This window comes from Uloborus diversus, chromosome 1 (genome assembly GCF_026930045.1).
Source record: "Uloborus diversus isolate 005 chromosome 1, Udiv.v.3.1, whole genome shotgun sequence".
NCBI lineage: Eukaryota > Metazoa > Arthropoda > Arachnida > Araneae > Uloboridae > Uloborus > Uloborus diversus.
In genome coordinates, this window is record NC_072731.1 from 269,548,766 (window position 1) to 269,562,194 (window position 13,429).

At 32.8% G+C, this 13,429-nt stretch overlaps 1 protein-coding gene across 1 annotated transcript in view; it reads left to right on the top strand.

Annotated features, from left to right (window-relative positions):
- LOC129220669 (tachykinin-like peptides receptor 86C) overlaps positions 1 to 13,429 on the top strand; it is a 117,021-nt gene that overhangs the window by 37,673 nt on the left and 65,919 nt on the right. Inside the window, exon 4 of the mRNA XM_054855102.1 lies at positions 7,017 to 7,210. Coding sequence (XP_054711077.1) covers positions 7,017 to 7,210 — 194 coding nt within the window. The remainder of the gene's footprint in view (positions 1 to 7,016; positions 7,211 to 13,429) is intronic.

Below are 13,429 nucleotides of genomic sequence, written 5' to 3' on the forward strand. Positions count from 1 at the left end.
ACTTTGAGCGTATGGAAATTTCCCATTCCACTTTGAAGTTTAGAGAAAAAAAAATGTTTTATTTTTTAAAAATATGCACACAAAATTTTACGTTAACTACGGGCGTATTTCTTGAAGTAATAAAACCGTTATCCCGATTTCGTAAATCCCGACATAATAACGAAAACAGTCCGAAAAAACTCCTTCTCCCAAAGAAGAAAAACATATAATTTAAATACGCTGAAAATCACTCAAAACCACAGTACATAAGTGCTTAAGATTACTAACAAAGTTACTGAACTAAAAAGAAGTATTTTCCCTGTTATAAACAACAAGAAAGAGTTTTGTATAGCTGTTAAGTTTTAATATTTTAAAGCAATTAAATTAAGAAAGAACAAGAAGTTCCGTTCAGAACTAAACAAACCAACTTCCTCCCCCCCCACCCCTTAATTTTCAACACAGTAAGTATTCTGCATTTTTTGTTAATGCAATTACTGTTAATATATCCTTAAAAAATCGCTAACATATTTTTTTTCAATTTACAAATCTGTTATTCCGTTTAAAGGTGTTCGAGTATTCTCGCACTGTTGCTTTATTCACAATATTTTGTAGGATCATTTCTCATATTTTAAAATAAACAGAGCATATCACATATAGCCATGCCAAATTTTCATTTTGCATTATAGAAAGCGGAGTTCTATTAATATTCAAAAAATAACAATAATATTACAAATCAAATACAAACTTTCTTCATAAACTAACTTGTAAAAAACAACTATTATTATTACTAATAAAACTCCAGAAATAATTTTCGAAAGGCATGAAAGTTTTGGAAAAATCCTCTTACATCTGCCGCTTCAACAAAAATTTGCAATATTGTTACTAAGGATAATTCCACAGTTACCTGACAAAAAAATAAGAAAAAATTATTTCGTAAAAATCAATACTGCAAAAAGTCGATTGAATAAGTGAAAAATGGTATCATACATCGCTTTTATAGCTTTAAATTGAATTTCATCAAAAGCTTCAGCAAAATTGCACAATATTGAAGCTACTTTATTCTGAACTCATAAACAAATCAATACAAAGAAATTTAGATCATTTAATATGCTAATATGAAACCAGTTTTTAGTAAAAGGAAACTTTCCTTTCTGGAAATCAATGAATAAATACTCAAATAGAAACACCAAACATTAGTTTTTCAAACAAACATAATAAGTAAAAGTACGATTTGAAAAATACTCAATCTCCAATTAACGGCGTAGTCATTCATCAACTTCATTAAAATACGTGATGACACTTTTTTGTCAAAAAAGTATATCAACACGAATACAAAGCACTTACTGCTAAAAGTAAAATATAAAATTAGAGATCGCGAAGCTAAAATACAATGGCGGCATAGCAAGCCAGAAAAATGTTTACTGAAAACGGCCCTCAGGAATCGGATGTTGCCAAAGACAAGGCAAGATGCAACGATAAGTAATGATATGTAACGTTTCTTTTGCAACTGTTTGTCAACGTTTCAAGTTTAAGAAATTTGCAACGTGATGTAACGTTTAAAAAATTATGCTTTTTGCAACGAATCAATAAATCAACTTGTTGACACACTCCCTGGAAAACGGCAACGAAATGTCAACCAGTTGTAACGTGATGAAACGATGACTAAACGTTTCAGTATTACTTAGGGGCACTATGATTTCAGTAGAATTCAAAGCGCATGCGTGAACTTCAGAGTCGGCGCAGAGTAAAAAACCCTTATAAGCGTAACGAAAACGGGCATTTCTGGCCTACCGGTAAAAGCTCTTGCTTTGCGACTTGTCTGTGAGACCCTTGTTGTGGGTTCGGACACTACTCAGGTTATTTCCCTCTTACAGCTATAAAAAAGGTTGTTTGTATGTTCAAATAATTAAAGAATTGATGTACATTGGTTGGGGAAAAAATCACGAACTTGATAAATATTGATTGAACGAAAAATTAAAAGCAAGAGCTGTAAGGAAGGGGTTTCTAGAATGATTTTTTTAGTACTGTTACAACGAAATTCCAAGTAACCTACTGATTCATTTTTGCACTTTCAATTTAAAACGTATAGAAAGAAATTATTACTTGATCATTCATTATGTCTGGGTAATTTATACCGTTGAATAGTTAACTGAATAATAAGTCAACTTACATTTAAAATTGAGTACCAAGAAAGTCGGTTGAAAGCTAAATTTTTACTAATGTGTAACCTTTCAAGCAATTTAACTGTAAGCAGACAGAAAATTCTGATGCAACCTTAAGCAGAAATGAGTGAGACGTGACGCTATAATTATATTACCGCGGTGTAACCTTCCACAAGCGATGTGTAACTGGACACCAGTTATACCAGTTATCTTACTCCAGAGCAGTGGAGGCAGCTAGGCTGCTACAGATTTTATGGAGTAAGGTTACGCAAAGTTTTTTACTGTGCTATATATTTACGTCATTAGAACTGTGTGAAGTTAAGTGCACAGAATTAAACCTCTTTTCCCTAAAAGTGTGATTTTTGGGAGGGAGGTTATCACGATTATCCGCATGTTTTTAATTGAAAGCAAACTTGGTATGCGTAAGCCGTACACAGGACTGACATTTAATCAATTGTATAGATAATTAAGCAGTATAAAAATATCTGTATAACATATCTTTTCGTTCCTGCCGACTGCAGCAAAAAATTCTTTAAATGAGTCATCCACGTTTTACACATCCAGGAGACTGCGGCGAAGTTCCTCTACACCACTGTAAAATCTTAGTGTAACCTTATTCCATAAAATCGGTAGCAGCCTCGCTGCCTCCATTACTCTGGAGTAACATAACTGATATAACTGGTGTCGAGTTACACATCGCTTGTGGAAGGTTATATCACGGTAATGAAACTATAGCGTCGCGTCTCACTCGTTTCTGCGTTAGGTTGTACCAGAATTTTCTGTAGACTTTACATTGAAATTGCTTGAAAGGTTACACATTAGCAAACATTTAGCTTTAAACCCACTTTCTTGAACGGGTACTCATTTTTAAGTGTAAATAGACATATTATTCAAGTTAAGTACTCGATGGTATTAATTGCCCAGACATACTGAATGATGAAGTAATCATTTCTCTCTATACGTTTTTAATTGGAAGCTCTAAAATAAATCAGTCGGTCACAGTACTCGAAATTTCGTTGTAACAGTATTAAAAAAAATCAATCCAGAAACCCCTGCCTTACAGCTCTTGCTCTTAATTATTCGTTTAATCGATATTTATCAAGTTCACGCTTTTTTCCCCAACCAATGTATATCATTTTTTTTATTTATTAAAATATTCAAACGAGACATTTTTATTGCACTAAGAGAGGAAGTAACCTGAGTGGTGTCCGAACCCACAACGCGAATCTCCCAGACAGGTCACGAAGCAAGAGCTTTTACCGCTCGGCTCCAAAGGCCGAATAAGAGTTGAAGTTCTCTGCGGCGATTCTGATCTTTACGTATGCGCTTATGAATTCAACTGAAACCGTAGGGCAAGGTTTCTCCAACAATTTGAGTTTTTAAAACAGTGATACTACGCACTGCAGAATTCGCGTAACATTGCACAGAACAATACTGGTAACCACTTTTTTTTTTGTTATAGTGAGTTGGGGCAAAATAAACCTGGCAGCGTAGTAATACTGTGATTAAGATCTGTGTAGTTGCACTGATGCAGCTTTTGATATGGTTAGCCTTCATAACTGTAAAGATAACAGATTTAATCCCTCGCGAGCTCAACCTCCTTTTGTTTTCGATGCATGTGTGAGCTCAGTGTTAACTAGTATATTAAGGCCTAATGTAGAGTATGTTTAAGATTTTTTTTATTAACATACCTAATCCTTTTTGGGCATTTTCAAACACCCCTTAAGCTGCCAGGCACGTAGCTAGAACTTTGTTAAGCATTTCTTACTCACGAAATTAAAACTCCTATAAAACGAAATGGCGGAAATGGGCAGAAGATGTTTTTATAGAATTGCATATCAAGCAGTCTAAATTTTATGCCCATAGTGTCGCACAACTCGACGCGGAAAGTAATAAAAAACCTTAATTTTAAGTTATTTAATTTTAAAATATTTAATTAATCAATAACCACTTTTGACTTACTTTCATACTGTCAGTAAATAACAAATCTTTATCAACACAGCAGGATTTTAGATTCTGCTACATACCTTTGTTTTCCATTTTAACAAATTTGTTTTGCTAATTAGCGTCACATTTAAATTCAATAAGAACAAAACCGAAAACTTAGAACGAAAAGCGTCGGAAACAAAAGCGAGCAATTTCAAACATGTCTCGACTGGTGTACTACAAGTGGGAGATAACAGGTGAAAATTTTACTATTGTCATTTGATGGAACAGTTATGTGAATTAGGTGTAAAATAACTTCCGAGAAACTTTCATTTTTTGGTTTTTGCCCGGTTTTATTGGACAAATAGTCCTACGTGCGACGCCACGGAACGAGCGACAGTGTCACACTTGCTTCATATACGGTTCGTCGACGTCTGCTGCGCCGTGGCCTGCATGCAAGGATTCCCCTATACAGGATTCCTTTAACCCTCAACCATTGTCGCCTCCGAATTCAGTTGGCGAATCACAACGTCCAGTGGGGTGCGGACTGGCAACTGTTTTTCTTCTCGGATGAGTTTAGATTTAATCTGTACTATAACGATGGACGTGTATGCGTCAGACATTACTATATGTGCCTTCGTATTCAATAAAACCATCACCTATTACTTTAATATCCAGTAGCTGTCCAATAGTAAGTCTTACTTTTCCCTGTTTTGACTTCATATTTCCAAAAACGAAATCTCTACCATTCGTCATATGTGCAGAACAAGCCGAACCTATGTACCAATTTTTACAAGACTTCCTGGAATTAATTTTAAAACATTGAAAATCTTTATCTTCTATATGCTTGCATTCTCTGTTTTCATCTAAAATTTTCTTGACTTTATGGTCTTCTACTTTACGCGCTGTTCCGCCCTTCACAAATAACAAAATTTCTTTATCTGATTAGGCTTCTTACAAAAATGACAAACGCTTCTAGATTTATTTTCAGACATCTTCTTGAAATTTTTAGTTTTAATCTTCTTAGATTTTACAGCTGTTTTTAACGCGTTTTGCTCAAAGTTAAATTTCACAGTTTCGTCCCTACGTTCATCGACAACTTCTAAAATATTTTGAATGTAATCTTTCCTGTTAGCAGATTCTTCGCATTTCAATGTATACAATTCTCTTAGTAAAAATATCTTGGTACTTAAATGCTTCTGTTCATAAACTTTACGCAAGGAATTCCACATACCTTTTGCAGTTTCTTCGTGCTTGATATAGATCAGCTGATTATCTTTAGCTCACTGCGCAATTTTAGCTCGGACTGATTTATTAGCTTTAATCCGAGCATTATGTCAATCACCTGACTTTTCAGACATATCATGTACTATTACATCCAATGAGTCTTTATCAGTCAAGTACATTTCCATTTTAAACCTCAAAACCTCATAATTTGTGCCGTTAAGTTTCACGAAGGTTACTTTTTCTTCCGCCGTTTTACAAACACTAGAGTCGAAATTTTTCTATTTATCAGTAGAAAAGAATACGCCTGGGACCGTAACTTGTTAAATTACTCAGCAGAGCTCGGCAGTATTCTCATAAAAAAGATTTAACTAATAGTAAAACTGGCAAACAAACACATTAAACATATAACGTAACTACGAACGACGACACATCAAAAACATAGAATAAATTGTTGCACTGAATCTAGAAGAATGCAGCACGTACAATACCTTAAGAGTGTTGTCAAACTGAAATGCAGATAAAAACATTGTTTAGAAAAATTATGTAAATGAAGCTGATTGTTTTAAATTGATTTAAAGTCTTAAATCTAACGCAAATCACAGTAATACCGGCATAACACCAGGTGTCATGCTCTGGGGCTTTGCTGGATATCAAGGGCGATCCCATCTATATCGAGTTTCAGGTAATCTCAATCCGATCGCTTCATCAGAGACATTGAGACGCCGGAGGTACCATTCAGAGCATTCCTGGTGCAGTGTTTCTGTCGTATAATGCGCGTCCGCATGTTGCCCGTAATTTACGAGCGTTCTTTGGTGCACGACAGGGTACGCTACTTCCTTGGCCTGTTCGTTCTCCGGGTATGTCGCCCATCGAGGATGTCTGGGACATGTTGATCGGAGACTCTCCCATGTGTCTCGTCCGGCATTGGATGCGAATGATCTGTTGCATCAGCTTGCAGCCATATGGGATGATATTCTCCAGCTTACTGTCTGACCACGGATTGTATGGAAAGACAAACATAGTTTTACATCCGGAAATGGACGAATCTATTTTTTTTTTTTTCTATGTCAGCTTTTGCAGAAGCAGAGTCTCATTCAAATGAGCGGAATACGAGCATCAAATTTCTACTTTTCCCCCTTATTCACATAGATTCGTCTCATTTGGACGTTTGAAAATTCCATACAATCCGTGATTGGACAGTAACATGCAGCACGTCTATGATTCGTTGCCAAAACGTGTGCTGTACAGGCTCTCGTAGCTGCGCGGGGTAGATACACTCGATATTAATTTACGCATCATTTCATTGGTCTATAATTTCGATCGTTTACTTATAGCTTTTTGATTCATCTGTGCAGCAAATGTCATTCTTTTTCAATGAGTCCTTCATGTTGTTACGGTTTTCACAAACATGAATGATATTCTCTAGTACAAATACTACCGAACTGTACCAAAATCATAAGATACAAACCTGCCTGGTACATTACTGTATGAACATTACGTGATTAATAATTGAGTTAAAAGTATTATTACCATTCGTGACTGTATTTATTAGTAATTAGCTAAAGCTGTACAATTTTAGTAGATAATAATAATGTACATTGAAATGTATATTTTTGGGACCAAGAAAACATTTGAACTTTCTTGACTAGTGTAAAATATTTAGGTAAAAGCGTCCACCAACCCCTTTTAAAGAATTAATGTATTTTTTTCTTTCTTCATTAGGGAGCCCGCATGATGTATGCCCTTGGTATACTGCTTGGTGTGTGTTGGCTCCCTCATTATATTGGCTATTTTCTGTACTACAATTATCAAGAGGAATTACGTGCACTGCAAGCTCAACCCGAATTGACATTTTACCTAATTTCCCTCTCCAAGTGCTGCTGGAATCCTATTATCTACTACTTGATGGACAAAAGGTAAGAGTTCATGGATTTATTTAAACCTGTCTATACTTAGACTTTTATTTGCCTACTTTTGTCAAAGTTTTAGTTTTTGGAATTTCACATATGTGTTCATGGTAGGTCGACTAGAAGCTGAAAAAAAAACCAATCACAAGTTTATTTTCAAAAATTCATAACAGAGTAAAAACCATAGAATTTGGTACATGGTTGTAAAAAAAATTTAACTAATATATGCAATTACAAAAAAAAAAAAAAAAGATGGAAAACATCCACTGTACTGCTTTAGATGTTTGTTTGGGTTAAATTAGAAAATGGGGGGAAGAAAACCTCCCAGTTATGAGTATCTCCCTCATAACCAGAGGAAAAACATTTTTAATAGTCGAATTCTTTTTAGCCTACTTTCCCATATAATCGAAGAAAAAACATGAAAAAAGGCTTAATGCATCTTTAAAATAACTTTAAAGACGGAAAAAAGCCGAAAATAAATAAAGTACTAAGATAAATAAAAAAAATAGAATGTTCAGTTTTAAGGTAGCGAAAAACAACTATTTTTGCGAGTAATTAGTTAAAGCTGTCCTTTTTTTGTAAAATTCTTTCAGATAATGAAAATGTAGAAAAAAATGTACATTTTTGGGACAGGGGAAAAATTTGAGCCTTCTTAATTATTGTTCCAATAATTAAGGAAAAGTGTGCCCCAAACGTATTTTAAATATAAATGTAATATTTCTTTCTTATTGGTTCTTTCTTATTGGTCTATCTATCTCTCTCCCTCTTGCTAATAACTTTCGAATGAGCACTCATATTAGAACCAACTTTTTTTTCTTTTTTGGTCGAAAAATATTGGAGAAAGCGCCTTATTCCCTTACTTCAGTTTTTTAATTGGAACAATATTTTGTTCAGTTTTACAGCAAAAAAAAAAGAAAGAAAGAAACTTTAACATTATCGCCTAAAGTATTGTTTAATCCTAACATATCCGGATTTGCTTTAAACAAACTTCGTTGGGAAAAGTTCTTGATGAATAAAATGCAAAGTATTTTTTATTTATTTATTTTCTTAATTTAATTATTCCTTTTAAGGGTATTTTTTTGATTTTTTTTTTTTTTTTTGACATTAACGAAGACAAAAAAATAAATAAATAAGTAAATAAATAAATAAATATATAAATAAATTTTTGCACCAAAAAATAATTTCAAATTTTTTTTCTTGGCTATTTTCAGGGTATTTTTTTTTAAACAATTAACATTTTTTTTTTTTTGATAATAACGAAAACACAAAAATAATTCTTTTTTTTTTTTTTTTTTTTTTGCACCAAAAAATTTAAACAAGTGTGCAGATTCTGAATACGTTGATGTTCGGTTTTGAGAAACAGAAAAATCTTTATTATTAAAATACGAAATACCATATCCCGTAATCATTGGTAACATTGGTGCTTCAGAGATAACTATGACTTCATCAAAATGAAATGAATTTAAAGAAAAAACATTGTTAGCAGGGCTGCGGAGTCGCACTCCGACTCTTGCTTCCATACCTTAAAAACAGTCCGACTCTTGATTCCAAATCTTGCCAGAAACATAGACTCTTGGTTAAGTCTTGGAATTTTAAACTTTTATACTCTCAATTCCGACTCCAACTTGTTTACCCCCAAATCAGTTCAGCTACAATTCCACGACACCACGACTTCAACTTCGAGTCAGCAACTCTAGTTGTCCTTGTGAAATTATAATTGCAGGTATAATTTATTTTTTTTTCTACAGTTTTGATTTTTTTTTAAGCAGAAAGAGCTGGGTAGACGATTTTGTTTTGCCAATTTAAGCGAGCGTTTTATTATGTATTTTTTTATTTTAAAAATTATTCTTATTTTTTGTTTCTTATTTTTTGGCAACAGGAGAGAAATAAAACCAGAGGCCTTTTATTTTTACTCAAAAGTAACAAGAAACGTTTTTTTCTGATAAAATGTGTTTATTTTGATATGCGTTTTGTTTTTACTTTTGTTTTTTGAAACCGATTAACGATTTTTTTATAGCAAAAGAAAAATATTACCTGCATTATTTAAAATGTGATACTACTTAATTTGTTCGTTTATTTAATATTAACCAATCTATTTTGTCGTACCAGATAGACTTATTTTGTTTATAGAATTTTAAATGTCATAAAAGCATGTCTAACATAACTTGCGGTCTTAGCTATTGTAACGGATTCGGTGCGACTTCCACTTTCTTGAAGTAAGTGTGACTTTGGACATTTTTTTAATTGTTCTTGATTAGCCGCCAAACTTTCGGTCAAGTCACTTTTCACAGCATTAATTGCCTCCAGAAGTTGTTTTAATTGGTCATCCATTGCGCGAGTAATCACCATAAAAACAAAGTCTATAAATTCAAACAGTCTTTATGAAAAAAATGTCCAAAGTCACACTTACTCCAAGAAAGTCCAGAAGAGGCCCCACGTTGGGCGCCAAATTGTAACGGATTCGGTGCGACTTCCACTTTCTTGAAATGAAGACACAGTTCTTGATAAAAACACAGGAAATTTATTTACACTATGTACAGGAAAGATCTTCAACAACTGCCAAATTATTCATCAGCAATTAAGCAATTATCACACAACACCGTAAACTCAACGTTTACACACGTATTTACTTCCAAATACGAAAACAACACAGCGAAATGCCTCGCTATAAACAGAGCAAAAATCTTCTCAGTTCGAAATATCAATCGAAACTAACTGTTTATCCATCGCTAACGGCTTAAATACACCGAAAAGAAATTTCTCAAATATTCCACACGCTTCTGTAAAGTAGTAGACCGTTATCAAATTTTATCAATGGACAAAAAGGAAATAGGGGTCGTATACTTTAGCCATATGAAAAAGGGGTTGTATATTCATTACGGGAAACTATTCACAGGTTACGTTCCTACAATAATTACTATTTACAGAATTTGTAACACTATTAAGAAGAATATGGACTAGATGCTAGAATCGACGTCGGATCGACGGGAAAGTAGGCTCGTTTAGTTCTGACGGGGTCTCTTGTTATAAATATATAGAAGGCAGTAATTACTGCTTATTAAAGTAAGAAAACATTTTTTTCCGCACAAGGAGATTTAAAAAAAAAAAAAAAAAACTCGAGCTGTTTATTCATTTGGGTATGTGCATTTACTGGTCATTATATATCTAACATACAATTTTCATGAATAGTGAAACATTTCGTTCTTGACATATTTAACCAATTTAAATGGAAAATGATAACTGTAGAGTTGCATTCAGAAGTACAAATTGAGTTGCATATGTTGAAAATTTTGAAAGAAAAACACAGTGAAGAATGTTTTTCATTTTAATTGATAAATTATCTTCTTGTGACTTTGAAAGGAAAAACTATAAATAAATAAATAAATAAATAAATAAATAAATATATATATATATATATATATATATATATATATATATATATATATATATATATATATATATATATATATATATATATATATATGCAGTAGAACCTCTAAATAAGGGACACCTAGGGGACCGGCTAACTTGTCCCTTTAACAGAGGTGTCCCTTTTTCGGAGGTTAATAAATTCATGCAAGATGTGTGAACTCTCTAATTTTATAATAAACGTAAATTATAACGTTTAAGATTATTTATTGAAAATGTTTCATATACATATACTGAATAAAATTCAGAACCATTTAAACTAGAAAACAAATTTTATATTAAAATTGTATGAAATTTTGCATATAAAAGTTTTGTAACTTATTTTCATTATATACAACTTTGAATTAATGAGTTACATGTATTTGTTGAATGTCATTTTACTTGCAATGCAAAAAACAGTGGGATCATTTTTCCATACAAAGCTTGACATAGGCGCACAATATCTTAGGGGTAAGCCCACTAAAAAAAAATAAATAAAATAAAAATATTAATTCGAACTTGGACATTTTGAATTCAAATAATGATTTTCGCAATCACGATTGTGTATGTAGGAGTGTGTGTTCGTTTGTGGGGGTATGTGTATGCATGTTGGCATGTGTGTTTGTGTGCGTAGTTGTGTGTATGTGTGTTAGTGTTTGAGGGTTATGTGCATGTGTGGGTAGTTGTGTGTAAGTGTTTGTGTATGTGTAAGTGTCTGTATGTATGCGTGTGTGTATGTTTGTGTGTGTGTGTGTGTGTGTGTAGATGTATGTGTAAAGGTAGGTAATTAAGTGACGCAACCTGCAGACGGTTTTCCCTAGAGGAGCAGCATCGTGAGGCCGGTCGACGCTGGTGCTGCTAGGGAGGAGGGGGAAAATAAAATCATAGGGCATCAAAACAGTAAAGTGAAAACAATAAGCAATCGTGATTTCTCAAAAAAGAAATGTGAGAGGAAAAAAGCATGAATGTAGGTCTCGGAAAGGATTTTAGGATACTTATTTGATTATTTTCAGGTTAATGTCAAGACGAACTTTTACCAGTTAATTTTTGAACAAAACGAGATCTTTGAATTCCAATACACTCGATATGTCTAATGCACTTATACCTTTTTCTTTTTTTTTTTTTGTAATTTTTCTCTTTGACTGTCCCTTAAATAAAGGTGTCTCTTAAAGGAGGTACTATTGTATATATATATATATATATATATATATATATATATATATATATATATATATATATATATATATATATATATATATATATATATACCCAGTGGCAGAAAGTTTTGTAGCTGTCTGCGACATGTTTTTAGAACTTCATAATCTGTCTGCAACATTTTGGACATGCTTTCAATTAAAAAAAAAATAAACGAGTCTCTTTTTAAATAATTATTTTTGAAATAAGGTAGGACCCCCCCCCCCCCCAAAGACGATGTTCCAATTCCTTAAATTCTTTGAATCACTTCCCTCGTAAGAAAGAGACCTCCCCCCTAAAAAAAATTGAGACCAAAATCTTTCTCAAATTACCTCCTTCTAAAAGTTTCAATGGTGCAATCTGATGACCCCTCACTCATCTGTCCTTGGTGGGCACCTGACATTTGCAAACATGCGTTGGCTATTGAACAGGGGTTTGTCCAAGATTTTTCACAGGGTCCATTTTATTTGTGAAAAATCAATTCCTTTTTTGAAAGTATAAAAATGGCTCATAAAAGAATTATTTTTTTAAAAATTGTTTTAGAATTGCAAGCCTATGATAAACAGTTCATTAATATCTATAGACACATTTGCAGAAAAACTAAAATTAAACAATCTATTCAGCATTTAAGTTTTTGACTCAAACAAAAACAGAATGATGGTTTTAATGGACTTTTCATTTATTTGCCTCCATATGAAGCAAAGTTAGGTTGAAAAAAAAAGTAAAATTTCGATTCTCGTATCGGATGCAATCAGATTGCATTTTTCAAAATGGAAGCACTAAAAGTATAAAAAAGGTAAATAAAAAAAGTTTATTAAAATAAAAAAAAATTTAGAATTACCATTTAACAGGGGTGCATATTGATATTTATTAATATCACTGACATATTCACCGAAAATTCGGAGTCTTGGAAAAAAAAAAAAAAAAGGATGCGTAAAAGTTTAACACCAGACACTAAATGGCGATAATTTTAAAGCTGGTAACCGTATTTGAAGCGATCGCATTTCAATGCGATGATTTTTTTCTTTTTTTTAAAGTCATTAGCGGGAAGAAAAAATTCTTACACTGCGTTTTTAGAGAACTTTATAACAACACTGCTAACGATATGATAAAAACAAACAAGCAAAATTATTCACTATGTTAGTTATGTATCGCTTGCATCACAGAAATATGCCGACTTTTTTTTTTTTTTTTTTTGTTCACAGAAATATGCGTTATTTTGATTTCAGATTTGCTTTTTCAGTAAACAATTTGAAAAAGATCGTTTTGTTTTGGTTTATAAGTGCGGCAGGCAGGCGAACAAGAATAATCACGTTGTGTGATCATTCTCTCCCTGTGTCAGCAGTTCATTATGTCCGACAGTTGCGGACAGCTTTATTTTTTCTTTTTTCTTCACTGCGGACAGTTTTTTTTTTTTTTTGCGGACAATTTTTATTTTTTTAGCGCGGACAGAACTGTCCGCGATAGGGTTCCGTTGTCCGCGACATCGTCGCCGTGTCGCAGCGTTTCTGCCACTGGGTATATATATATATATATATATATATATATATATATATATATATATATATATACATATATATATATATATATATCCACGAAAACGTCAAACTAAATTTTAATATCAAC